Source organism: Saccopteryx bilineata, chromosome 2 (assembly GCF_036850765.1).
Source record: "Saccopteryx bilineata isolate mSacBil1 chromosome 2, mSacBil1_pri_phased_curated, whole genome shotgun sequence".
NCBI classification, from domain to species: Eukaryota; Metazoa; Chordata; class Mammalia; order Chiroptera; family Emballonuridae; genus Saccopteryx; species Saccopteryx bilineata.
Genome location: NC_089491.1, coordinates 108,648,977 through 108,676,712, shown reverse-complemented (window position 1 = coordinate 108,676,712; position 27,736 = coordinate 108,648,977). Strand labels below are relative to the sequence as shown.

General features: G+C 41.7%; 1 protein-coding gene across 1 annotated transcript in view; it reads right to left on the bottom strand.

The window, feature by feature from the left end:
• Positions 1 to 27,076, bottom strand: part of PAWR (pro-apoptotic WT1 regulator) — a 125,198-nt gene extending 98,122 nt beyond the window's left edge. The window contains exons 1-2 of the mRNA XM_066257598.1: positions 26,937 to 27,076; positions 25,839 to 26,458 (exon numbers count right to left, since the gene is read on the bottom strand). Of these exons, the coding sequence (XP_066113695.1) occupies positions 25,839 to 26,354 (516 nt within the window). The 5' untranslated portion in view covers positions 26,355 to 26,458; positions 26,937 to 27,076. The remainder of the gene's footprint in view (positions 1 to 25,838; positions 26,459 to 26,936) is intronic.
• Between the last annotated feature and the right edge of the window lie 660 nt (positions 27,077 to 27,736).

The window sequence follows — 27,736 nt, the reverse complement described above, 5'->3', positions numbered from 1 at the left end:
CAGATTATTCTATCTGGTTCAGCTTCCTTCCATCTTTCAACTCATATCCTTCTCACTTCTAACTCACATTAAATAACTATTTAAACTGTCAAATAGTTTAAGATCTATAGATAGTTGGCTCAATAAACTCATCTCAACATATTTCTATTGTATCATAAAAATTCCAAAAGTCATTTAAAATAAAAACTGTTAAGAACAGGAATATTGATTCAACATTTCATCTCAAGTATACACAAGTAAGGAATTATTTCGACCTCCTCGTTCTGTTGGTGTTTAGGAACAAGACTTAAATTTTTATTATGCCTAATTAATCTATTGCTTACACTACTCTGACACACATCTCCTCTCTCCAGACTTCATTCCATTCCAAGTTTAAGTCTCTGGGTTTTATCATTTATGACAGCTTACAACTTCCAGTCTTGCTTCAAGAATATTCAAATTTGGAAGCAATTCTGGAAGTAGATTAGACAGTTGTTTTCTAAAATCAAACGCAGCAAAACTTAACAACCCACAACAGAGCCAGAGTTTTCTTTCTATGGAGTAAACAAAAATGTATCTCACAACATAAAAGAGCTTGAAACTACCAGCAGACATTATCTTGTTAATCTTCACAAAATTTCTATGAGGAAGTAGACAGGTAAAAGCATCTGATAACCAAGAAGCTTCCAATCCTTTTTACGCTCCTCAACAGTTTCTTAAAGAGATTGCAATGTTATTTGATATACTACTAAAATAAGCAACCTGTAAGATACAAACTGCATCTTAATAATTTAAGAAGGCAACTCAAGCATATTAGCAGAGAGCTTCCTTTTCTTTGTAGCAGTCTCTAACAGGAAGTGGTTTCAATTAGTACAAAGGGGCTTCCCCCCCTTCCCCTGTCCTCTCTTCTATCTCCCTAAAGGGAAAGAATCAAGTGTTTAGCCTACCTTGTTGGTACAAACCATATCTCAGAGTAACTAAATAGTTGATAAAAGAAAAGTTGTCTTTATAAAACACACTGGCTAATAAATTACAAGAGAATGACAGAATTAGAATATCATCATTATGTAACCCCTAATAAAATGCATCAAGACTACCAGTTCCCAAAGCATGGTCCAGGCACCCCTGAGTCCCCAAAAACCCTTTAGAGAATTTGCAAAGTCAAAACTATTTTACAAAAAGCATTTTGCTTTTTATTTCCCTCTCATGTTTTCATGAGAGTCCATGAAGTTTCCAGAGGCTACATGACATACAACATTTTAACAAACTAAATGATAAAGCAGACAGATAATCCAGCTGTCCTCCTTTAAGCTGGACAATAAAAAGATTTACAAAGACATAAAACCATGCAATCTTATATCTAAGTTTTTCTTTTGAAAAACAGTTTTCACCCTGGTCAGCTAACTTGGTGGATAGAGCGTAGGCCCAGCGTGTGGAGTCAGGGTTCAATCCCAGTCAAGGGACACATGAGAAGTGACCATCTGCTTCTCTTCCCCTTCTCTCCTCCTCCTCTCACAGCCAGTGGCTCAACTGGTTAGAGCATTGGCCCTGGGCTCTGAGGACAGCTTGGCTGATTTGAGCACCAGCCCCAGACAGAGTTGCTGGGTGGATCCCAGTTAGGGTGCATGCGGGACTTTGTCTCACTATCTCCCCTCTTCTCAGTTAAAAATAAATAAATAAAATAAAAAATAGTTTTCACAAAAATGTCATTTATATAAACATGCAATGGGTTTATCACTATTTTAAAATAAATATTTCTAAAATTTCTTAGTTTTATTTTCTCATAAGGTAAACACCAATAGATATACTAAAAAATTTGAGGATAGCTAATCTAGGCAATTATCAATAACTGCTAAAACCGTAGAAAAAGCTGTCCAGACATTTCTTTCTCCTAGTGGAAGTATTTCTCCATATGAAGTATTCTTACTCTCCCCCCAAATGGAACATTAATCTGATGAAACTTCTAGATTAAAGCAAATTCTATCAAGTTACAGGAAATACAGAAATCAGAGGACTATATTAAACACCACCACTGGGATCCAATCAGCAAAAGCCAGACTATAGGAAAGTAGACAACAAGCAGTCAGCTTTATTTAACAAACAAATTACAAATAAAAAAGAGAGAAAAAGATTAATGTAAAGGTTAAAGAGACAGAGCAACCAAATACAGTGAACAGAATTTATTTGGGTTAAATAGAAAAAACACGTATGAGACAATCAAGGAAACCCAAACACTGGATATTTGATATTAAGGAATTATGATTTACATGTAATAGTGGTATGGTTATCATTAAAAGCTCCCTTATTTTTTATAAATTTATACTATTTACAAACAAACCTATATAATTCTAGGATTACCTCAAATAATAGGGATTGGGGGAACTAGATGAAATAAGATTGGCCACAATTGATGATGACTGAACACTGGTAATACAGGATTCATTATACTATTTCACCTTTGTTCTTTTGATTTTTCTGTAATTAAAGTTTTTTAAATGTTTATTTATATATTACAGAGAGAGGAAGAGAGAAAAAAAGGGACACTGATTTGCTGTTTCACTTATTTATGCATTTATTGGTTGATTCTTGTATGTGCCCTGACAGGGGATCAAACCCATAACCTTGGTGTATCAGGAGGACGCTCTAACCAATTAAGCTGCCCAGCCAGTTCATATAATGCCAAAGGGCATTATTACCATGTTTCCTTCGATTAAGCTAACTCACGATGTGTTATTTCTGCTTCACAAGGCAGGCCTGAGCAATATGTCTTTGGTTATTCCAGCATCTTACTTCTAAACTCTTCGCCTCCAAGAATGTTAAAAAAAAAGGGGGGGGGGGGGCAGAAAAACCAGTAACAAAGGAAGGTTATAGAAAGGTCAAACATAAGGAGAGAAATCATGACAAGTTGGGGACTTCACACTAGAAGGAAATATAGTCTCATTCCAATAGAGCAAACAGCATGCTTCCACACATGCACTTTTGAGTGTGTGATCTGGCCCAGACCCTGAAATGAAGGAAAAGTTCAAAACAAGTTGAGAGAAGGAAGGAATGACTGCATCTTAAAATAATTTCGCTCCTGGCTCTGGCTGGGTAGCTCATTTGGTTAGAGTGTCATCCCAATATGCCACGGTTGTGGGTTCACTATCCAGTCAGTGTACACACAAGAATCAATCAATGAAGAAATAAATAAATGAAACAAGTCAATCTTTCTTTTTCTCTCTCGTCTCTCCCCTTCCTCTCCCTTAAAATTCAATCAATAAATTAAAAAACTAAAATAATTTCACTCCTGTCTTGTCCTATTTCAGATACATCAAAGACTTTGGTCCTCACATTTCAGTTTGATGTTGAAAGACTAGCCCTAAAATTTATGTCCTGAGCTTATACAGGATTCCCCATCAAATAAAGGCTATGAAAAGATTAAGGATATAAAACCTATAAACTTAAATTGAAAATTTCTTGCAAAATGATCTTAATAGAATTTTTAAGTAACTTGCATAACAGATTTATGAATCACAGAGGTCTCAGAATTATCCCTGCATGGCAGGAAAGGGTAAGCTATACACTACAGTGGGGCCATGTCTATTCTCCCAGGATCATCTATTAGCCAAATATCTATTGGTTTGGGAAATATAGTTATCATATGCATAAAATTGAAGCAACTAAGAAACTTTTTTTTTTTTTTTTTTACAGAGACTGAGAGTCAGACAGAGGGACAGACAGGGACAGAGAAAGATGAGAAGCATCAATCATCAGTTTTTCATTGCGACACTTTAGTTGTTCATTGATTGCTTTCTCATATGTGCCTTGACCATGGGCCTTCAGCAGACCAAGTAACCCCTTGCTCAAGCCAGTGACCTGTGGTCCAATCTGGTGAGCTTTGCTCAAACCAGATGAGCCCGCGCTCAAGCTGGCGACCTCGGGGTCTCGAACCTGGGTCCTCTGCATCCCAGTCTGACGCTCTATCCACTGCGCCACCGCCTGGTCAGGCCTAAGAAACATATTTAAGTATAATAATATCTTCCCACCTAATATTCATCTTAAATTATACTTCAAGTATACATTATTCAAGTCCTCAAAATGGAACAACTCTAACAAATAAAAACCTTGATAATCTATACTTAGTTAAGTAAATCTCATGTTCTTTTAAAAATAATAATAAATGGAAATATACTGATGCTATTAAATGTTATTCTATATTGTTAGCAGTTATTCTTTGTTTTTAATAGATTACTTCTCTAAGGAAAAAAGTTAATTATTTTTAACTTACAGGTACACAGAGAAACTATGGATGGGTATTTGTTCAAATAGGAAAGAAATAAGGTTGTTAATCACATTGTTTCATTCCCTGCACCAGAGCAAATTATAATTTTTCCCCATTTTAATAATGTAAACTGCCCTGGCCGGTTGGCTCAGCGGTAGAGCGTCGGCCTAGCGTGCGGAGGACCCGGGTTCGATTCCCGGCCAGGGCACACAGGAGAAGCGCCCATTTGCTTCTCCATCCCTCCGCCGCGCTTTCCTCTCTGTCTCTCTCTTCCCCTCCCGCAGCCAAGGCTCCATTGGAGCAAAGATGGCCCGGGCGCTGGGGATGGCTCTGTGGCCTCTGCCTCAGGCGCTAGAGTGGCTCTGGTCGCAACATGGCGACGCCCAGGAGGGTCGCAACATGGCGACGCCCAGGATGGGCAGAGCATCGCCCCCTGGTGGGTAGAGCATCGCCCCTGGTGGGCGTGCCGGGTGGATCCCGGTCGGGCGCATGCGGGAGTCTGTCTGACTGTCTCTCCCTGTTTCCAGCTTCAGAAAAATGGAAAAGAAAAAAAAAAATAATAATAATGTAAACTGTTTTAACAGCAACAAAATGTTTTAAAGAATTAAGTAAGAACTAAAAGAAAAATATAGGTAAGGTTCCTAAATTATAAAGTAGATAGTTTTTTGGGGGGTTTTTTTGTTTGTTTTTTTACAGAGACAGAGAGAGGGATAGACAGGGACAGACAGACAGGAACGGAGAGAGATGAGAAGCATCAATCATCAGTTTTTCCTTGCGACACCATAGTTGTTCATTGATTGCTTTCTCATATGTGCCATGACCACGGGCCTTCAGCAGACCGAGTAACCCCCCGCTCGAGCCAGTGACCTTGGGTCTAAGCTGGTGAGCTTTTTTGCTCAAGCCAGATGAGCCCGCGCTCAAGCTGGCAACCTTGGGGTCTCGAACCTGGGTGCTTCCGTATCCCAGTCCGACGCTCTATCCACTGCGCCACCACCTGGTCAGGCTACATGATTAATTTTTAAAAATCAATCGTTTTCCTATCTATAATACAAGAATAAACAAGTGGAATTTAAAATTAAAAACAAAATATATTTACATTACCACCCTCCAAAAATGAAACACTTGGTTTTAAATCTAACAAAATATGTAAAACATTTATGTGAGGGAATATATAAAACTTTGAAGATAACACAGAAGAACTAAAAAATAAACATTACCTGTTCATGGCTAGGAAGACTGTCAAGATGTCAATAGTTCCCAATTTTAGGATTCAATGAAAACCCAACCAAAATCCCAGCAAGTTATTTGGTGGATATTGACAAACTGATTCTAAAATCTACATGGAGAGGCAAGAGACCCAGAAGAGCCCACATAATACTGAAGGAAAACAATGCTGGAAGATACTATCCAACTTCAGGACTTTAAAGCTACAGTAATCAAGACAATGTGGTACTAGTTTCCCAATGTGAAGTTAGAAGCATAAGGGGAAAATATCAAGAAGCAAGAGCAAAATTGATAGCTAATTGCTCAGATCAGATATTCAATATGGCTTATCCTCTCTGTGCCTCACTCTTCTCATCTGTGAAGGAAGTAGGAAGAGCACTGGCCTCCTTAAGAGTTTTTCTAAAATGTAATGTGTTAATACCCGTAAAGATATTAGGAGAGTGCCAGGCCAAGTAAGCATGCAGATGTTATCTATTTATGAATATGGCTTGCTTATCCTGAAAGACAACCCTTTTTCACCCATAATCAAAATAATAAAATATTCTAAAAGCCAGCTTATAGTATAAGTGATTTCTGGTCTTTGAAATTATGTCATTCAGATAAGATCCCCAAAGCATTGCAAGTGAGGACACAAAGTCAATTAAACAAGACAGAAAACCAAAAACATGCTAATGAACTATATTCTACCATGGTGTTCTAATGACTTTATATGTCTCCCTAACTAGTGTGTGACAACCTCCCAACTCATCTCTGCCTCTGTTCTCTCCTTCCTCTATCCTATTCTGCACACCACTGCCAAAATGCTGATCTCGCTAAAATTATGATTTCACAAATATTCTGCTCAAGTCCTCCTAAAGGCTGTCACATCAAGCCTACAATCTCAACCTAGTTTTTAAGGTCCTTCACAATTCTGCTCCCCAAGTCTACCTATTACGATTATTTCCTAATATAAACCCTCTATCCCAATCAGGTTGCTCTCACATTTGTGTCACTGACCACTCTGCTCTCTCAGTCTGCAATATGAGTCTCTTATTCATCTGTCCATTTATCAGTCTTTCATGATCAGCTCAAACCTCACAATCTCTCCACAAAATTTCCTGGACTATTCAGTAGTCCAAGGATCTCTCACTGTACTCACAGTATGGCATAACATTTAACACATTATTATACATTTATTAAATTTTTAAAATTGTCTTACTTCCCCAAATTAGGTTATAAATTGCTCAAAGACAAAAATATGAGTTTGTCCAAATCCTGACAGTGCTGGTACCAGAACAGATATAGCAACTCCAATGCCTAAAAGGCCCAGTTCAGTGTCTAACATCCAACATGTACTAATAAGAAGCTAGTAAATGTATTGTAATATTACTGGAATATCCAAATTATGAATATTCTGTAGTCATTAAAAATTACAACACAACTATATTTACTGATATATAAAGATGTTCATAAGATATTAACAACAAAAAGGTTATAATATTTGTAAGACAATTAAATTTCTGGATGTAAATATACTTATTGTATATCTATGTGTCAAGAAATATCCTTAAGAATTCTATGCCGAGGCCCTGGCCGGATGGCTCAATGGTATAGTATTGGCCTGGGATGTGGAAGTCCCAAGTTTGATTCCCAATCAGAGCACACAGGAGAAGTGGCCACCTGCTTCTCCACCCCTCCCACTTCTCTCTCACTCTCTCTATTCCTCTCCCACAGCCATGGCTCCAATGGTTTGAGCATGTTGGCCTTGAGCACGAAGGGTAGCTCCATGGCCTCACCTCAGGAGCTAAAACAGCTCAGTTGCTGAGCAAGCCCCAGATTGGCAGAGCATGCCCCATAGAAGGCTTGCTGGGTGGGTCCCAGTCAGGGCACTAGCGGTAGTCTATCTGCCTCCTGCCTCCCACTTAGAAAAAACAAAAAGAGTTGCATATTGAAACTACAATAGTTATATCACTGAATAATGAGAATTATGTTAATGAAACAAAAATATGCAGCAATTAACAGCTCTACTTTCAAAAAAGGTTTAAAAGGAAATAATATTTATCATAACATCAAGTTAAAAGGGAGATTTTAAAAATGCAGAGAATATAATCCCCATGCATAAAAATTGGCCCTGGCAGATTGGTTCAGTGGCTGGAACATCGGCCCAGTATGTAGACATCCCAGGTTCGATCCCCGGTCAGGGCACACATGAGAGGTGATCAAATGCTCTCTTCCCCTGCCTCTCCCCCATCTCTCTCTCTTTCCCTCTGGCAGCTCAGTTGGTCTGAGCACTGGCTTCAGGTGCTGAAGATAGCTTGGTTGATTCAAGCATCAGCCCCAGACGAGGGTTGCCAGATGGATCCTGGTCGGGGCTCAGGGTGTATGCAGGAATCTCTCTATTTACCCTCTTCCCACTTTAAATAAATAAATAAAAAGTTTAAAAAATGGAAGCATGTATTTCAATTGATAAAATCTATAGCTGATCTTTGTACAACCCTTTTTTTTTTTTTTGCACAATCCTATTTTTGGTATTTGTTTTAAATTTTCTACAGTAAGAAGCATTACCTTTATATGATCAAACATAAACAAATGCCATTTCTAAAACATGCTTTGGAGAAGCACTTGACTTTCTCTAAGATAATAGAGAGCAGAAAGAAGGGAGGGGTGGAACCTGTGGGGAAGTTAAACAAGTATGTGGAAAAAGGTTCAAAGGCAATGCCAATCTTTCAGCACCTGTATTCCAAGATGAACTGAGAGAATCTGGAAATGGAATAAACACTTGCTTTTATATCAAGTACAGGGCAAAATCTAAACCCAGGGATAACATTGAGCTACAGATTTCTCCATGGTTACTCCCAGAACAGAATCTGGCAAGTTAATATCACCATCTCTACACGCTCCTGCTCCTCCAAAAAAGTCATTTCCAAACTGATCTTCAATACAGAATTACGTTTGTAATAAAAAGAATCACTTGATACAACTTTGTTTAAAGGCTAATTCTCTCGATCCATTTTAACTCAGGTGGAATTTCAGATTTATTTATTCTATGTATTTTATTTTTACAGGATTTTGTATTATTTACTATTCTTGAAGAGATACCTGATTCTGAATAAGAAAATCCTCTTAATGATTTCAAGTTAGGCAGGCAAAACTGTTTCTATTCCAGAAGCTGTCAAAGTTACTGTATAAACAGGTATGGACAGAAGGAAATGCCCAGCCAACAACACTAACAAAGAACAGTAGAACAAAGTCTGAATTCTTTGGCATAACATTTAGATCCATCACAGCTGGTTTGTATCATTCCTCTTTAGCTGTTCTCCATTCATTTCCACTATAAAGTCTCTGCACATCAAAGTTTCCTGTTACAATATCCCTCCCTCTTTCCAACGATGATAACCAATGTCGGGGCACCAACTGGCAGCCACACAAATCTGTAGTCAAATCGAAGTTCTGCCAGTATGGCTTTTGGGCAAGTTACAACTTCTTTGAGGCTCAACTTCCTCATGCTGTAAAATGAAGAATAAAAAAATCTACCTTGTGAGTTAATGAGAATAGAAATAAGGCATGGAAAGCCTACAGCTGGCATGCAATAGAATCTATTATCTCCTGGCTCTGTGCCCTCACACATGCTTTCTGTTCTATCTAGGATGTTACTGTGCCCCCTCTCCACTAGGGAAATACTTATTAGTCAAGATGCAGGGCTTAGTACTTTCTCTTATATAAACCTTCCTTGACTCCCTTATGTTACTGGTAGCTTCCTTTTCTGAGTTAGTTCAGCATGTTGTTCTTTTCTCCACCATAGTACTTATTACACTAAATTCTATTTGTTACCCATTATGGCCTGAATATTTGTGCCTCCCACACATTCCTGTGTGACAGTATTAGAGAAGGTTGGGCCTTTGGGAGAAGGTTAGGACACAAGGGTGGTGTCCTCATGAATGGGATACTGCCCTGATAAACAAGAGCCCAGAGATCTTCACACCTTCCACCACGGAAGGACACACAGTGAACTAGGAAGCAAACCCTCACTGGACAGCAATTCTGCTGCTGCCTTCATCTTCAACTTCCCATTCTCCAGAACACTAAGAAATAAACTGCTGCTGTTGATGAACACCCAGTCTATGGGATTCTGTTATAGTAGCCTGAACTAGAAAGATTATCTTCTCTGAATGTAGACTGGAAGTTCCTTAAAGACTGGCGAGTTTGTAATTCATTTTTTTTTTTTTTTTCCATTTTTCTGAAGCTGGAAACAGGGAGAGACAGTCAGACAGACTCCCGCATGCGCCCGACCGGGATGCACCCGGCACGCCCACCATGGGGCGATGCTCTGCCCATCCTGGGCGTCGCCATGTTGCGACCAGAGCCACTCTAGCGCCTGAGGCAGCGGCCACAGAGCCATCCCCAGCGCCTGGGCCATCTTTGCTCCAATGGAGCCTTGGCTTTGGGAGGGGAAGAGAGAGACAGAGAGGAAAGCACGGCGGAGGGGTGGAGAAGCAAATGGGCGCTTCTCCTGTGTGCCCTGGCCGGGAATCGAACCCGGGTCCTCCGCACGCTAGGCCGACGCTCTACCGCTGAGCCAACCGGCCAGGGCCTGTAATTCATTTTTGTATTATCATCTAGCACTAAGATTAGAGCACTCAAATGTTTCTGAATAAACCAATCACAATAAAAAAAAACTAACAAAACTGTTATCATGTCCAAGAGAGAGAAGAGCAAATGGCACAGGAAAGTCAACTAGGATGAAAATACAAAAGATGCTGTCACATTTGGCATTTAAGTCAAAAGCAGCCCTGGAGAAATCAATTTCAATAAGTAGCAGGAACTGAGCAGTGACATGGGAGTTAGCAGGTGAAAACAGTGCCTCTAAATTGAGCAATTAAGGAAAAGAGTAAGTTGAAAGTGAGGCAGAATTAAGGGAACATTTATTTATGCAAGATGAACCAAAAAGGAAAGGACAAATATTTTTAAAAGAAGGAATAAAATAACAAAGATTCCTGGTAGGACTCAGGCAAGTTGGCTAGGGTTGGGAGTCGCGGGGGGTATACTACACTTAGCTAAAGGTAAGAAGGTTGAAGAGATACAACTTAAATTTTGAGATAGACGTAGTCTGAGAAAACCAAGTTAATACTTTTTTATAATGAACTAAATGATTTCTAAAGATCTTTCCAGCTCAAAACATGCAGTTACATAACCTTCTATTACCAATGAAATACCTCTCAAATCTACCTATTCCTTCCCTTTCCAACTGCCACTGCCCAAGCCATCAGGATTAATACACTCTTAAATAAACAGTATTGTCATCTCTAATCACTGTCTGCTCCCTAGCCCTTTTACCATTTCATTACCTGAACTGACCTCTCCCAAGCCACTGTTTCATGTATTTCAGATAAATGAATATAGATGTGCATATGAGATGTATATATGTGGGTATATATTTGTAATACTTTAACTTGTTTAGAAAACTGGGTTTGTTTCAAGGCAACTAATATATTAGGAAGCATGCTGAGCCTAAGACATATTTCTTATTTGCTCATGCACAAGTGCAAGAAATAGTAAGTAAGCACAGAAAATGCAATCCAGCCACACAGAAAGATACAAAATGCACATGCCTCAAGTATCTGCCAGGTAGCACAGTTCACTGCATGTGTTGTGAGCCACACCCATCCATATCCGGTGCTCCACTTTCCATCCAATTTCAGATAACCCTTTCTCAACCACATCACAAGTTGAAACTCTTTTGACACACACTTCTACAAGCAAATTTTATGTCTTTTTTGAGGTCGTCATATTTATTACAGTATTTACATATTTCTTCACAATTTAATGTGTAAAATTGTATTGGTCTTTGTTAGGTATCTATCCTTTTTACATGTCAAAGTTTTTCCAGTGTTATGCACCTAAGCCCTATTTTTCCATAGGTCCTATGGTTTTTGTGTTTGTTTGTTTGCTTTGTTTGTTTTTGAGAGACACATAGAGCTGCTCCTGTATGTGCCCTGACCGGGGAATCAAACCGGCAACCTCTGTACTCCAAGATGACACTCCAACCAACCAAGCTATCCAGCCAGGGCTTAGATTTTATTAATTATTAGAGAGATAAAGAGAGGAAGGGAGGGGGGGGAGGAAGGGAGAGAGAGGGGAGGAAGGAAGAGAAAGGGGAGGAGGAAGGGAAGGGAAGCATTTGTTGTTTCACTCAGTTGTGCATTTTTTGGTTGCTTCCCTTGTGTGATCTGACTGGAGATCAGACTTGCAATCTTTTTGTTTTGGGATCATGCTCTTAATCCACTTAGCTAACTGGCCAGGGTACCCTACGGTTTTTACTGTGTGATTCTGCATGCCACAGTGAGTTTTAGAAACTTGATGTTGAGTTATAGCTTACCTATACTTTTATTTATTGAAACTCTGATGACCAATTTTCTACCAAAATCAAAGGTATAAAGGACAGCCTGCCCAGGCGGTGGTGCAGTGGAAAGAGCATCTACCTGGGACACTGAGGACCCAGGTTCGAAACCCCAAGGCCTCTGGCTTGAGTGCAGGGTTGCCAGCTTGAGCATGGGGTCAGTGGCTTGAGCGCAGGGTCACCAGCTTGAGCATGGGGTCAGTGGCTTGAGCGCAGGGTCACCAGCTTGAGCATGGGGTCAGTGGCTTGAGCGCAGGGTCATTGGCTTGAGCGCAGGGTCATTGGCTCAGCTGGAGCCCCCTAGTCAAGGCACATATGAGAAAGCAATCAATGAACAACTAAGGTGCCACAACGAAGAACTGATGCCTCTCATTTCTCTCCTTCCTGTCTGTCCTGCCCCATCTCTCTCTCATGTTAAAAAAAGGGTGGGGAGAGGTAATAAAAGGACCAAAAATAACCTCTGGGAGTTTTTCACAATTATCTGAAGGACCTAATACCTGTGAGATATTATGAATGACCCAAATAATTTTCTTGAAGAATCCTTCAAGATACACTGCTGGTGGGACTGCAGACTCATGCAGTAACTGTGAAAAACAGTATGGAGAGTCCTCAAAAAACTAAAAATGGAACTGCCTATGGCCCAGTGATTCCACTTCTGGGTGTATGTCCAAAGAAACCCAAAACAGAAATTCAAAAGAATACCGGTATATGCACCCCTAGGTTCACTTAAGCATTATTTACAATAGCCAAGATAGGGAAGCAATCTAAGTATCTATTGATAAACAAATGAATAAAGAAATGCTGCATATATACAAAAAAATATTAGTGATAAAAAAAAAGTATGAAATCTTGCCATTGGTAACAACAGTGATGAACCTAGAAGGAAGTATGCTAAGTGAAATAAATCAGAGAAAAATAAATACCATATGATTTCACATGTATGTGGAATCCAAAACAAAAACAAAACAAACAAGCAAACAAAACAGAAACAAGCTCACAGGTACTAAGAACATTTTTATGGCTGCCAGATAGAGAGAGGGGTAAAAAGTAAGAAGATTTAAGGTATACAAATTGCCAGTTATAAAAATAGTCACACGGATATAAAGAGCAGCATAGGGAACATCGTCAATAACACTGTAGTAAGTATGTATGGTGTAGGATAGGTTCTAGACTTATTGGGGTGATCACTTCATAAGTTACATAAATGTCTAATCACTACGTTGTACATCGGAAACTAATACAAAACTGTATGACAATAATTAAAATTTTTTTGAAAATATTTTTAAAAAGCATACATCGTGACCAATAAAAATTTGTTAAAGAAAATTTCTAAAGACTATCACAAAATAAATATCAGCCAATCACAAGCTAAGTTTTGATCTTATTGGAGCTATCTCTACCTTGGAAGAAAATACTCTTACTGCTTTTAGAAATTACATATTCTTACAATTTCATTACATTTCATGGTGCTTAGTGAATTAAGTAACCTAAGGAGAATTGGGCTGAGGTTTGACTCTATACCAGCAGGTATGACTATAAACACAAATGTCTAGGATTCAAACTGAAAGTTGCCTCAGCAGAAATCAAACATGTTAAGAATCAATTGGCTAGTCAATCCTGACCAGGCAGTGGCACAGTGGATAGAGCGTCTTCCTGGGACTCAGAAAACCCAGGTTCAAAACTCCAAGATCACGGGTTTGAGCATGGGCTCATCTGGCTTGAGTGCAGGCTCACCAGCTTGAGTGAGGGATCATAGACATGAGGCTGCATTGCTGGCTTGAGCCCAAAGGTCACTGGCTTAAAGCCCAAGGTCACTGCGCCTGAGCCCAAGATCACTGGTTTGAGCGAGGGTCACTCGGTCTGCTATAGCCCCTGGTCAAGGCACATAGGAGGAAGCAATCCATGAACAATTAAGGTGCTGCAACAAAGAGCTGGTGCTTCTCATCTCTCTCCCTTCCTGTCTACCTGTCCCTATCTGTCCCTCTCACTGTCTCTCTCTAAAAAAAAAAAAAAAAAAAATCAATTGGCTTGTCAAGGACAGCTGTAGATCTAATATGTGACAGTAAACAAAAGGAAAAAAACTCTTGCACTTAAGCATGACCTGTGGTAGCGCGCAGTAGATAGAACACTGACTTGGAACCCTGAGGCCACTAGTTCAAAATCCTGGGCTTGCCTGGTCAAGGCACGTAGGACAAGCAATCAATGAACAACTAAAGTAAAGCAACTATAAGTTGATACTTCCCGTCCCCCCCACCATCTCTCTCTTCTCTATGTAAAGTCAATAAGTAAAATCTTAAAAAAAAAAAAAAATACAGAAAAACTCTTGCACTTAAAAATACATATTCTGATAAGATGAACAAAACTTGTCTTAAGATTTTGAACTTCTAATTAGTAAATGCTGTAGGGCCAGGGGCCACCACCATGGCCGTGCAGGTGCACATTGGATTCAGGCAGACAGTAAAGGAACTGTGGAACCAGAAAATGGTGAGCCATTCCGTTTATTAGTCTCCTAATGGCGGACAAACAGGCAGGGAAGACCACTTCTCTTTCTCTTAGGGCTCCCAAGCTCCTCAGCACTCTGGACTTAGCCAGACTCAGATGGACTCACAGGTCCTCTGCAGGGTTCCCAAGCCCCTAAGCTCTCTTTCCTTCTCTCTCTGCTCTCCCAGCAAAACCGGCTGGGGTACAAAACCCTTTCTCCAGCAAATAACCGCCCCTCCCAAGCAGGAAGGCAATCCACAATTTGCAATCTGCCGCCCTGAGGGCAAGCACCCACACATTTCCATAGACTAGTTAGTATATACACAAGGCACTGCCCCAATAGAGTGAGCAAATTTAAAAAACATTTGTTTACCCAACAAATAATTTTATAAATATAATTATACACTTTCTCTTAAAGATATATAAAAGTGAAAATAAAGTTCAAATTACACATTAAGTGTTAGAGGCTTTTTTCAGTAGTCAAAGCTTCTAACAAATTCTAGACAAGAAACAAGGTAAACTTAACATTTTACACGAAATATATGACATTATATAAATGCTTATAAGGGAGTTGGAATTTCCAAGTAGATCAAGTTGCCTGTTTAAATATCTATATTTTAAAATATTATAAAATATCTATATAAAACTGAGACACATGGGCATAGATAAAAGTGAAGTGGTCGAGGGAAGTAAAGAGGAACAAGTATATGGTGATGGAAAATGATCTGACTTTGGGGATGGGCACACAATGCGATCAACAGTTCACATGCCATAGAAATGTTTACTAAAACATATGTACTGTCCTCTTATTGATCAATGTCACCCCATTAAATTTACTTTATAAATTAAAAAATATATATCTATAAAGGTTTAATTAGAAGGAAAAATATGAGAATGCTTAATATCCCAATAAGAAATTTCCATTAATCAAGAACCAGCTATCAATGTAACCTATACAGTAACTATACTTTATCATTTGGTCATTTAGAACATTTTACAAATATTATTTTATTTGATTCATATGACAATCCTGTTAGAGAATCAGTATCAATTTCATTTGAGATATCAGTAAACGAGTATAGAGCATTTAAGTCAGTTCTTCCCAAAACTTAGTGTGTACAAGAATTACTTGAGAATATGTTAAAATGCAGTCTCAAGTAAACACTACCCATCACTAGACTGAGACGAATCTCAGAAATCAGCATTTTAAGTAAACAGCCAATATTTAAATACTGGTACAGGTGGTTTCCTCCCCACCCAGACACAGCTTTTAGGACAATGAGCTAAGTAACACACTAACGCTGTAAGTGGTCTGAAACGCCATTTGTACACTGAATTACAGTTCCCAAACGTTTAGATCAGCAATTTTCAACCAGTGTGCCATAAGAATTTTTTAAACACGCAATACCTGACTATTTGGTCAGGGGCACTGACCTCTTTTCTCTTTGATTATCAAGTAAAAAAATGGTAACAGCCAACACAACAACAGCCTTCCCATGTGACAGCCCTGTCTTGAATCATGTGTGTGATTGATATATATATATATATATATATCAATATATATATAGAGTTTCACCGTATTGGTCACATCACAGGATAAGATTGTGTCTGATTGGTTAAATCTTGGTACCAGTAGTACAAGTACAGGTACCTGATTTCTTAAAAAGTCACTTTGGAATAGGCCCTGGCCAGTTGGCTCAGTGGTAGAGCACTGGCCTGGCGTGTGGGGGGACCCGGGTTCGATTCCCGGCCAGGGCACATAGGAGAAGCGCCCATTTGCTTCTCCACCCCCACCCCCTCCTTCCTCTCTGTCTCTCTCTTCCCCTCCCGCAGCCAAGGCTCCATTGGAGCAAAGATGGCCCGGGCACTGGGGATGGCTCCTTGGCCTCTGCCCCAGGCGCTGGAGTGGCTCTGGTCGGGGGCAGAGCGACGCCCTGGAGGGGCAGAGCATCGCCCCTGGTGGGCGTGCCGGGTGGATCCCGGTCTGGCGCATGCGGGAGTCTGTCTGATTGTCTCTTCCCCGTTTCCAGCTTCAGAAAAATACAAAAATTTTAATAAAAAAAAAAAAAAAGTCACTTTGGAATAAAAAATAAAAATAAAAAGGAGGAAATTACTATTAGTATTATTTTTTGTAACTCAGATCAAATTATATCTATTTTTTTTGGTCATATCAGCAAAAAATATATTTTTGTCATGCCACAGAATTTTATTAATTAATATGTGCCATGAGATGAAAAAGGTTGAAAATCGCTGGTTTAGACAACAGAGCTTTGCAAATCTCCATGAAAGATGTATAAAATTTTAAATAAAATATTACACTCAGTTGAATTAAATACCTTACACTAAACTACAGTACAAACAAATGATAGTAGGTGACCAAGTTATGAATAACTTAAAACTAAGTAGATTCTACCATTAATTTCATTTTCTCTGTAAAATGCTGATTTTCTCTGTGAAAATCTAATTAAATTATTTTAATAGCTTTTCATAGTTTGAAAACTGTTGCTCTTTACTGAGTGGGGAGCAATAACTTAAGTACCTTAGGTTCTAGGAACGTAATAAAAAATTAAGATGAAAGTACAAAAGCACTTAGAGAACAAATCTGTGACTATACTAAAAACCATCAAACACTTTAAAAGCCTGGCCTGTGGTGGCACAGTGAATGAAGCGTCAACCTGGAGGGCTGAGATCCCCAGTCCAAAACCCCAGGCTTGCCTGGTCAGGGCACATACAAGGAGTGACTACTGCTTCCTGCTCCTTCCCCACCCCCCTTCTCTCTCTCTCTCTCTCTCTCTCTCTCTCTCTCTCTCTTTCTCTAAAAAACCAATAAGTAAAATATTTAAAATAAAATATTTAAAATGGTATGTTAATTAAATATCTTACTTTTAAAAAGGAAAATAAGCACTTAGGAAATTTCAAACTCTAGTTAATTTCCCCCAAATTTTATACTTTTAAACTTCTAAGACATTCCATCAGCATTACTATTTTTTAAAGTATTTTTTTGTTTATTTTATTAATTTTAGAGACAGGAAGGGAGAAAGAGGGAGAGATACAGGGACACCAACCTGCTCCTCTATGTGCCCTCACTGAGGATCGAACCAGCAATCTCTGCATTTCGGAACCAAACTCCAACCATCCAAGCTATCCGGCCAGGGCATCAGCATTACTATTAGGTAACGTAATTACTTTCCAGCCTATTTCACAGATGGTAAAAACAATGTAGAAATAATTTTAAAAAGCACAAATAAGGCCACTAGCTTACTAATAATTTTAAATAAGAATTTTAATGCCAATGTTTTTATGTTTATTTGCTCAAATCTTTCTAATGGAGTCTCACTTCATCTGCCTTTTACAACAGGCTATTTTCATATTCTACAGCAATGTATTAGTATCCTATATTTTACCTGTATCACTGCATTTCTTAAATTGGGTATATATTATGTAATACACTAAAATATAGTAAGATAGGTATTAAGCACCAGGCTGTGAAGGCCAACTATCTCTACTCTGCTACCTACCATAGGCATACATAACCTCAGACAAGTAAGTAACTGACCCTCCCTGACCCATTTTCCCATAGGGATACTGCACCAACTTATGTGAAGTGCTTAGAATAGTGGCCTGCCACCTACTAAGCATGCCATATATGTCATCTACTTTAATTATATAATCATTATTTTTATGGAAAAAAGCATCTCACCTTAGACAACTCATCACAAATCATGATAATATTAAAGTTTTTATTTACTTTATCAATGAACTCAAACATTTAGGAAATTCTGACTTAATACCTTATTAAGCAGCTTCAGAGCTGAGCTTAGGCTTATCACCCTATCCACACATCCAATTTTTCCAACTCTTGAGTCACTACTTGTTTGTTCCTTCCCTGAGTCATCACACAGAAAGGTAGACAGTCTGGAATATAATGGGCATACCAAAAGGCATTTCTTAATCTACCTGGATTTACAAGGTTTACTAAGTGGAACTTGTCCTATATCATGTCCAACAAGTATGCTGAATAATTATGACTTAAATTTTGTTCACTTAAAAATGCTTTCTATGTATCACGTGTTCCTTCAAACTATGGAGTAGGTCTTAAAACCCCATCTTGACAGAAAAACAAGACATCACTAAATTAAAATCAAAGACTCACATTTCCTGACTAATAGCCAAAAGTAGATTTACCTTTTTGCTGATGGCCTAGTATTCAAAATTTTGTTAAGCAAAATCTAGATTAGAGAGTCAGAAGCAATCTCTAAACCTACCAACATGACTTTAAATTCCATTCAGTTTCATACTTCCACTATTTTCCCCATTTAGATGTAAATTATTGAAGATACCCTGTAGTAAAAAGTTATTTTAAACATCTAGGGCAGCGAGCTGTTCTCAACCTGTGGGTCGCGACTCGTCGCGACCCATAGGTTGAGAACCCCTGATCTAGGGAAATAAGCTAAATAACGCCAAGTATGTTACTCCTTTAAAACTCCCCTTCCCTAGACACACACACACACACACACACACACACACACACACAAAGACACACACACAAAAACATTTAAAATATTGTTCTATCACCGATTCACTGTCCGTGTGATCTTGAGTCATTTTAAACTCTCTAAACCTCCATTTTCTCCTCTGGAAATGGGGATTAAAAAAAAAAGCAGGACAGCTCAGTTCCTTAGAGGAATGGTTCTCAAACTTTTTTTTTTTTGTATTTTTCTGAAGTTGGAAACGAGGAGGCAGTCAGACAGACTCCTACATGCGCCCGACCGGGATCCACCTGGCACGCCCACCAAGGGGTGATGCTCTGCCCATCTGAGGCATTGCTCTGCTACAACCAGAGCCATTCTAGCGCCTGAGGCAGAGGCCATAGAGCCATCCTCAGCGCCCAGGCCAACTTTGCTCCAATGGAGCCTTGGCTGCAGGAGGGGAAGAGAGAGACAGAGAGGAAGGAGAGGGGGAGGGGTGGAGAAGCAGATGGGCGCCTCTCCTGTGTGTCCTGGCCGGGAATCGAACCCGAAACTCCCGCACGCCAGGCCGATGCTCTACCACTGAGCCAACCGGCCAGGGCCGTTCTCAAACTTTTTGAAGTTGGGGCACATTTAAAATCCTACAAATAATTGTAGGCGCACTATATACAAATTTCTGAGAAATATGTTATAATAATTAAGTCAAATAGTAAAGAAAAAAATATCAAGTCCAAGCGTGCTTTTATGGTAAACAAAATAAATATGACAAAATTAAATTTATTCTGACATTAAAAAACATTTTTGTTACATTTTTTGAATTATGCTTTTTAGAATTTGTAAAAAAGAGGGATTAAAAAATAAAAAAATGACAAAAAAGTTATCTTTTTATATATATAGACGCATTCTTAGTAAGATTTAGTAAATTCGGCAGGTTCCAGCATGAATGTGTTAAGTTTTTTTTATTCTTGTGTTTATGAGAAACATGAGCCTGATGTGTCCTAGTGATTTCTTCAATGTTTGGGCATATATGTATTTGAAAGGCAAATTCTCATTTCCTCATCAATACATTGAAAAATTCTTCTCTTTTTACTCTTAATTGTGTTGAGGGGTAGAAAATCCTAACTCACATAAATAGGATGTCGAAAATTGTAGTAAAATGTTCAAAGCTTTTTTAGATATTGCCACATATTCTTCTTTTATAGAAATCCAAAAGGCTTCAAGAGGCAATTCCTTATGTTTAATCATCAATCCAAAACCCCCACCATACATATCATCATAACTTTACATCAAACAAAGGATAGAAGAAACTTGCCTCCAGTCTTTCCGGGGAACATGGGGGGTAGTGTAAACAATCCAGCACCACAGCTTAACAGCCTTTTGCAACCTAATCAGGCAAGTGAGGTGGGGGGTTGGGCAGACTGTCAGCTTACAGCCAATTCCCCACATCTCTGTCCCTCAAAAATCTAAACTCCAAAAACCCTGTTGGTTTTTTGGTCCCTAACAGGCACATATTTCTCTGGAATACCACAGGGTGCACCTGGAAATCTTCTAGGGCACACCAGTGCACCCTGGCACACACTTTGAGAACTACTGGCTTAGAGCGTTATCCCAAAGCACAGAAGCTGCCAGTTCAATACCTGGTCAGGGCAAACATAGTAATAGATCAATGCTCCTATCTCTCTGTCTCTCTCTCTTCCTCTCTAAAATCAATAAATAACAATTATTTTAAAAAATACCCAAGCATTATATATATGTAAAAAAAGAGTAAACATAACTACCACATGGGTTTGCTGTAAGCAACTAATTAAGACAACACGTCAAGTACTTGAGCCAACCACTATAAAATCAGTAAGTTTAATAATCAGTGAATTAACTTTTCTATTTAAATTAAAACCACAGTGTCATTTGAGTTCTACCTATTGAAAGAGGTTATTTTCCATCTGTTTATTAACCATTTCTGTTAACCCATTCATGCAAACCTACTAAATAGCAGTGACTTTACAAGCACTCTGAAAACAGGAGTATATAACTAGAGTATCTACAAGCCTCCTCAACTATCCCCTCCTCCTTGAGTTAGGTATCCTGTTGGTGGGCAGAGGATAGGCTGTATTTCAACACTCTACTTAGCATAATTGCCTATATTACCTGAGAGCCCACTGTGGGCAAGGCCTGTGTCCTATTCACTTCTGTACCCCAGACTGCAGCTCAATAATTCTTAACCCTGACTCACATTAGAATCACATGAGGAGCTTGTCAAAATATTATTGCCTGGGAGCCATCCCAAACCCACTAAATCATAAGGGGGTCAGGGAGGAAGACAACAAGTATAAAAATACTTCAGCATGGGGAAGTATTTTTTTAAGATCCTCACATGAGCCCTGGCCAGTTGGCTCAGCGGTAGAGCACCGGCCTGGCGTGCAGGAGTCCCGGGTTCAATTCCCGGCCAGGGCACACAGGAGAAGCGCCCATCTGCTTCTCCACCCCTCCCCCTCTCCTTCCTCTCTGTCTCTCTCTTCCCCTCCCGCAGCGAGGCTCCATTGGAGCAAAGATGGCCTGGGCGCTGGGGATGGCTCTGTGGCCTCTGCCTCAGGCGCTACAATGGCTCTGGATGCAACAGAGCGACGCCCCAGAGGGGCAGAACATCACCCCCTGGTGGGCATGCCGGGTGGAACCCACTGGGGCGCATGCGGGAGTCTGTCTGACTGCCTCCCCATTTCCAGCTTCGGAAAAATGGAAGAAAAAAAAAAAAAGATCCTCACATGATAATAATGTGCCACCACAGTTAAAACCACTATACTCTGACATTTAAAATACTATACAGCCGCCTGACCAGGCGGTGGCGCAGTGGATACAGCGTCAGACTGGGATGCGGAAGGACCCAGGTTTGAGACCCCGAGGTCGCCAGTTTGAGCGCGGACTCATCTGGCTTGAGCAAAAAAAAAAAAAAGGCTCGCCAGCTTGGACCCAAGGTCACTGGCTCCAGCAAGGGGTTATTCAGTCTGCTGAAGGCCCACGGTCAAGGCACATATGAGAAAGCAATCAATGAACAACTAAGGTGTCGCAATGCGCAACGAAAAACTAATGATTGATGCTTCTCATCTCTCTGTCCCTGTCTATCCCTCACTCTGACTCTCTCTGTCTCTGTCTCTGTCTCTGTAAAAAATAATAATAATAATAATAATAATAAAATACTATACAGCCTTGACTGATTGGCTCAGCAGTAAAGCGTCAGCCCCATGTGTGGAAGTCCAGGGTTGGATTCCTGGCCAGGGCACACAGGAGAAGTGTCCCTGCTTCTCCACCCTTCCCCCTTTCTATCTCTCTCTTCCCCTCCTGCAGCCAAGGCTCCACTGGAGCAAAGGTGGTTGGCCCGGGAGCTGAGGATGGCTCCATGGCCTCCGCCTCTGGTGCTAGAATGGCTCCAGCCTTAATAGAACCGGCCACAATGGAACAATGCCCCAGAAGGGCAGAGCATCGCCCCCTGGTGGGCATGCCATGTGGATCCCGGTCAGGGCACATGCGGGAGTCTGACTGCTTCCTCGCTTCTAACTTCGGAAAAAGGGAAAAAGAAAAAAAGAAAAAAATACTATACAAATAGGTATGTATACATGTATGTGTGAATATATAGGTATAGAAAGATAAGCCTTAGCTCAAGACCCTAATCTTCAACAATCTCTCTCAGCCCAATCATCTGCCCCCTTTAAATACAACAATATTCCTAGTAAACAATTAATTACAAGCTGTTAGGATGGCTTTTAAACTGTTAACTTAAGTTTTTTCATGTATCAATAATTATGTCTTAGCTTTCTTCCTAGATTCCAGTCTTGCTCCTATTCTTCTTGTTTTCTTCACAGCACTTACCATAGTACCTTCAATTCAAACACACAGTAAATATTTAACTCAACTAATAAACACACAGTAATTACTGGCAGAAAGTATGTTTTATCCAATATCCAATTTGAGCTATTTCCCCCAAAAAAATGTAAAAAAATAAACATTTAGAAAAAAAGCTTTAAAAAAGACTAACTTTGTAAATGAGAATTAAAGTTTATCTCACTAATAAGCATCTGTATATTTGCATCTGTATCCACAAAGTATTTTACCCTCTTCCACCACTTTTAGTTTTTGACCTGCTTCCTTCCTAAAACTACCTTCTAGCTACTTTTGATATCTTAGCTGCTGTCAGGTACCGTTATAACAATTTTATAATACTTGGTAATTAGTATAATAAGTTAATGAAAAGTCACAATGCATGTATCATACATATGAATAATTCTTCAAGGAACTTACTGTTTATCAACCACTAAAACAGGCTCTTTGCATACAAATTACATGCTAATCTAATATAAATCTGGTTGGGAATAGGGTCTGAAAATAAGCCTTATTCAACAAGAAATACAACACAAGTCAACTTTTTAATATTGACAGGTTGGTGATTTTCTGCTTTCATAATATTTTCTACCTGAAAAGTCTGTAAAATATTACATGACTTTTTAAAACAGGAATGCTAAATAGTATTACCAGTAGTATTACACAAGAAGCCCCACAGCAACTGCCATTCTCAATGTCGAACTACTAATAGCAATGAATGACACGCAATCCTATAAAAGCAACAACCAAAAGATATGAAAATGGTTCACCTTCAAAGTTCTGAGTCATATATTTTACCACTACTAAAATAATCCGAGCCTGAACAGGCAGTGGCACAGTGAAGAGAGTATCAAATTGGGACGTGGAGGACCCAAGTTTGAAATCCCGAGGTCACCAGCTTCGGCACGGGCTCATCTGGTCTGATCAAGGTTCACCAGCTTGAGCCCAAGGTCGCTGGCTTGAGCAAGGGGTTACTCAGTCTGCTGTAGCGCCCCCAGCCCCCCGCACCGGGGTCAAGGCACATATGAGAAAGCAATCAATGAACAGATATGGTGCCGCAACGAAGAATTGATGTTTCTCATCTCTCTCCCTTCCTGTCTGTCTATCCCAATCTGTCCCTCTCTCTGTCTCTGTCACCCAAAATAAATAAATAATAAATAAATGAAATAAAATAATCTAAGATGTAAATTGTTTTTTAAAAAACAAAACATTGGGAGGAGGCACGCAAGAAGCATGACTGCTAATTAGATACTATGGTAAAACATTACCATGTTTTGTTGGGTCCTACAGCATGAAACAGAGCCATTGTAACCACAAAAAGAAAGCAGTTCTCAATTCCCTATTCAATAAAAAGGGTTCAAATTCCACAGACAAAAATGGTACCCTGGGTTGTTTGTTTTTGAGGAAGATTAAATTTAGGAGTTGCCAACACCCAAATGAAAAACATTCCAGAGTATTAAACTCAATTGTAGTGGGGAGTCATCTACATTCTCAGCACTATGTTCCTTACCCAGAGCAGAAGGATTAACAAAGGATGTTTCTTAGGCTCTCACAAGATACACCCTACTTATTTCCCCCAGTAAACATTACCCTTACTAAAAAATAAAAACAAAAAGGTATTTTAGAAATAACAACTTCAGCACAAGCAGCCAAATAATGAAGCTTAACATCTGCCAAAATACCTCCCAAAATAAGAGCCCTGTCAGATGAATAATGAGGAAAAGACTGAAAAATGACAAATTCTTTTATTTGGACCACTAGCAACATTTAAAAATTAAGTTGAGAAATGTAGTTTTTACAAAGCCTTGTTTTCCCTTAATCTTCATATTTTTTAACCAAACAACAACAACAAAAAAAAACCTAGAAATTCGATTACCACTCTTAAGAATCCCTTCTAAAGCAGTTTAATGAATAACAGATCTTTTGTGCAAGTAGCAAACCACAGCAGACAGTTTTGCTGGCTGATAAAAATCTCTCTGAAACACTCATAAAAATACATCCTTCAAAGACAAACTGATTTCCCAGGTACGGAAATCATGTTAATACTTAAAATTTTGGGAATGTTTGACATACACACTAACTTATTGCCAATGCTTTTACTTGACCCACAATTAACATTAGCAAATTCTTATCATTTTCTTGGTGTCAAAGTTGAATAAACTAAAGACCAGGAGGCAGAAAAAAAAAGGGCAAACATAAAGAGCCAATGAAAAAAAGATGCAACTACTTTGGGTGAAACAAGGTTGTTGAATCACTTCCCAAAACCGGTGAGCTACTATTAAAGTAACCAAAGCTTGTTTAGGATTGTTTTGTTCTGTTGTGGGTAAAGTGGTTGCAGTTATACACTAAGCAAATATGTTTCACGGATCACTCTAACAAGAAGGTACTACTGGCTGCAGAAATGTTTTGAAACTACTAAAACAAACAAACAAACAAACAAAAAACCCTACCACAAATGTTTTTCCAGAATACACAGAACCAAATATTTATATATGAGGAAAAGTTGTCTTGGCAAAAATTGTGAGCTGCCACAGCGTTCCTATTGTCCTAAATATGACTCAGAAAAAAGCGTGCGTGCGTGTGTGTGTGTGTGTGTGTGTGTGTGTTGGGGAGCGTTATTTCCAAAAGTTGGTTCATATATGAAATAGGACACACATTCATTTGGATATATTTATCTTGGGTTCACTGAAAGATAAAACTGCCCTGGACAGTGCTCTAACCACGTTTCCTTTGCAGGTGCTATTAAACACTGTTAAGAGAGAAGAGGAGATAAACAATCTGATAACTTGAAATGGACACGTGGGAAACTAAATAGAGTATGTCGTCATCACCATTAATCAATTTTCCTAACTGATCAAGCATAGAAAAACAAGTCAGTGAGCAAGTTCTGGAGCCAGGAGCTGCCTTTCCACCACTGCAAATATGTATCCTGGATCTGAAACCTTAGCCAGGAAGCCTGAAAAGCACGTGTCCGGCTTTGGGTTTGGGGAACTTCCCAGAAAGCATTTGTTAGGAGTAAAACTCCATCACGCTCCGCCTGCCTGAAAGGATAAGGAGTACGAGGCTACTGTGGGCAAACTCTGGGCTCGAGAGCGGCCGGGAGGCAGACACGGGAAGGAGGCAGACACCGGAGGCAGCAGCCCCACCCCCAGGTCCCGCCGCCGCCCGCCCAGCTCACCTCTGCCGCGGGGATGTTGACCACGCCGGTGGAGCGCCGCTTCTCCCGCAGCTTCCTCTTCTCGATCTGTCCCTTGCCCTTCCTGGCACTGGGGCCCGAGCTCTTGCCCTTCTCCGGAGCGCCGTCCGGCTCCTCCTCGTCGCCCCGGGCCGGCGGTGGCCCCGAGGCGCCGGCGGCGGCGCCGGCGGGGGGCTCTTCCTCCGACCGCCGCGGGCCGGGGGCCGCCCGGGTCAGCGCCGCGGGGCCCGCCGCGCAGTTCACGCCCCCGGGGGCGGCAGGTGCGGCCGCGACGCCCGGGAGGTTGTTGTTGAGCTCGTTGGCCGCGGCGGTCGCCGAGGTGCCCAGAGCCCCGGGCGGGGGCTTTCCGGCCGCGTCGCTCCCGCCCGCGCTCGGGGCGGCCGAGCCCGGGGGGTTCTGCTTGGCGCGCAGCTTCTCGCGCTTCGCCTTCCACTCCTCCAGGAAGTCGGTGGTGCTGCCGCCGCCGCCGCCGCCGGTCCGGTAGCCACCGGTCGCCATATTCCCAGCGGGCCGGTCGGGCTCTCACCTCAGGCCGTCCACCGGCTCCTCCTTCTCCGGCCCCGAGGAGACGGGCGCACGGCGGCTGCCCAGCCGCCCGCGGTCTGCGGGGAAACACAAAAGGGGGCGGGGAAGGGAAGCGTGAGGTCCTCGCCCGGCCTGGAGGTCTGCCCCGCGGCCGCGCCCCGCGGAGCCCCGCACCCGGAGTGCGACCACCGTCCCGGCCGGCGAGTAGCTGCCGAGTCCCCAACCTGCAAAGTTTCTCCGGCGCACCTACACAGCGGCCGGACGATCGCCGCCCCTCGAGGGGAGGAGAGAGGGACTGTCCCCACCCCCGGCCCCCGCCCATCCACACCGGGGTCGCGCCTGCGGCGGTCGGGGGATCGGCCGGACCCCGCCACCTGTCGGCCCGCCGCATCTCCTGCCCCTCGCTCCGGCCACTGCCGGTCCCTGGTCCCCGCCACCGACACTCCCATTCCCGGGCTCGCCGCGGGGCCCCAGCCGCTCGCGGAGGAGGGGGACGCGCAGACCCCAACGGTCCGGTCGATGCGGGGAGGGACCGGGGTGCGGACGGCCCCTTACCTGGGAGAAGCCTGGGGGACGCGGCGCGGCGCGGGGCTGGGCCGAGCGCACAGGTAAACCCGAGCGGCCGCACCAAAGGAGCCGCTGCCAGCTCCCCGGCCGGAGCTCAACTCTACCCGGCCCGGAGGGAGGAAAGCGGGAAAAGAGGGAGGGAGCGCGGGGCGGGAGGGGAGCCGAGCGACGCCGAAGCGGGGCGGAAAGGGCCGAGAAGGCGCGGAGGGGCGCGGCGGTGTTGGGAGGGGGGGTCGCGCCCGTCGCTGCCCCGCCCCCGGCGCTCAGGTGCGCGGCGCCGCGGCCAGCCCGCCGGTCGGACGGCGCATTCCTGGGCTCGCGGCCGCGCGGCGTCGGGCCTCGGCGCCTCAGTCCCGGGGCGGGACCGGCCCTCCACGCCCTTAGCCCGCTCCTCTTCTCCGCCTCTCCCTTCTCCCACCACTCTTCCTTTTAAGTACAAGACAGAGTCTTCGAGGGAAAGTTTCGAATGCAGCTGGCTGACGGAAAAGTGCAATCAAGTGAGGATGATTCAGGGCCTGCCTAGCCAAGACGGGAAAACATCCGCGTCACTGTGCCTCCTGGCTGCCCCTTTGCCAGATGCATTGGGATGGCAGGTAGAGAACAGAAGGAACTGAAACAAACCTGGCCTCCTCCTTGCAAGAAACGTTTGTGGTCTCCTGGTGAAAGGGTCACCTAAAAGGAGGGGCTTACGTTGACGGTGAATTATCAAGAGTTTACTATTATCTTCGGCTTACAGGAGAAAATTAAAAACATTTCGACAATGTGTATTGGCTATCTCAGTCGTATTT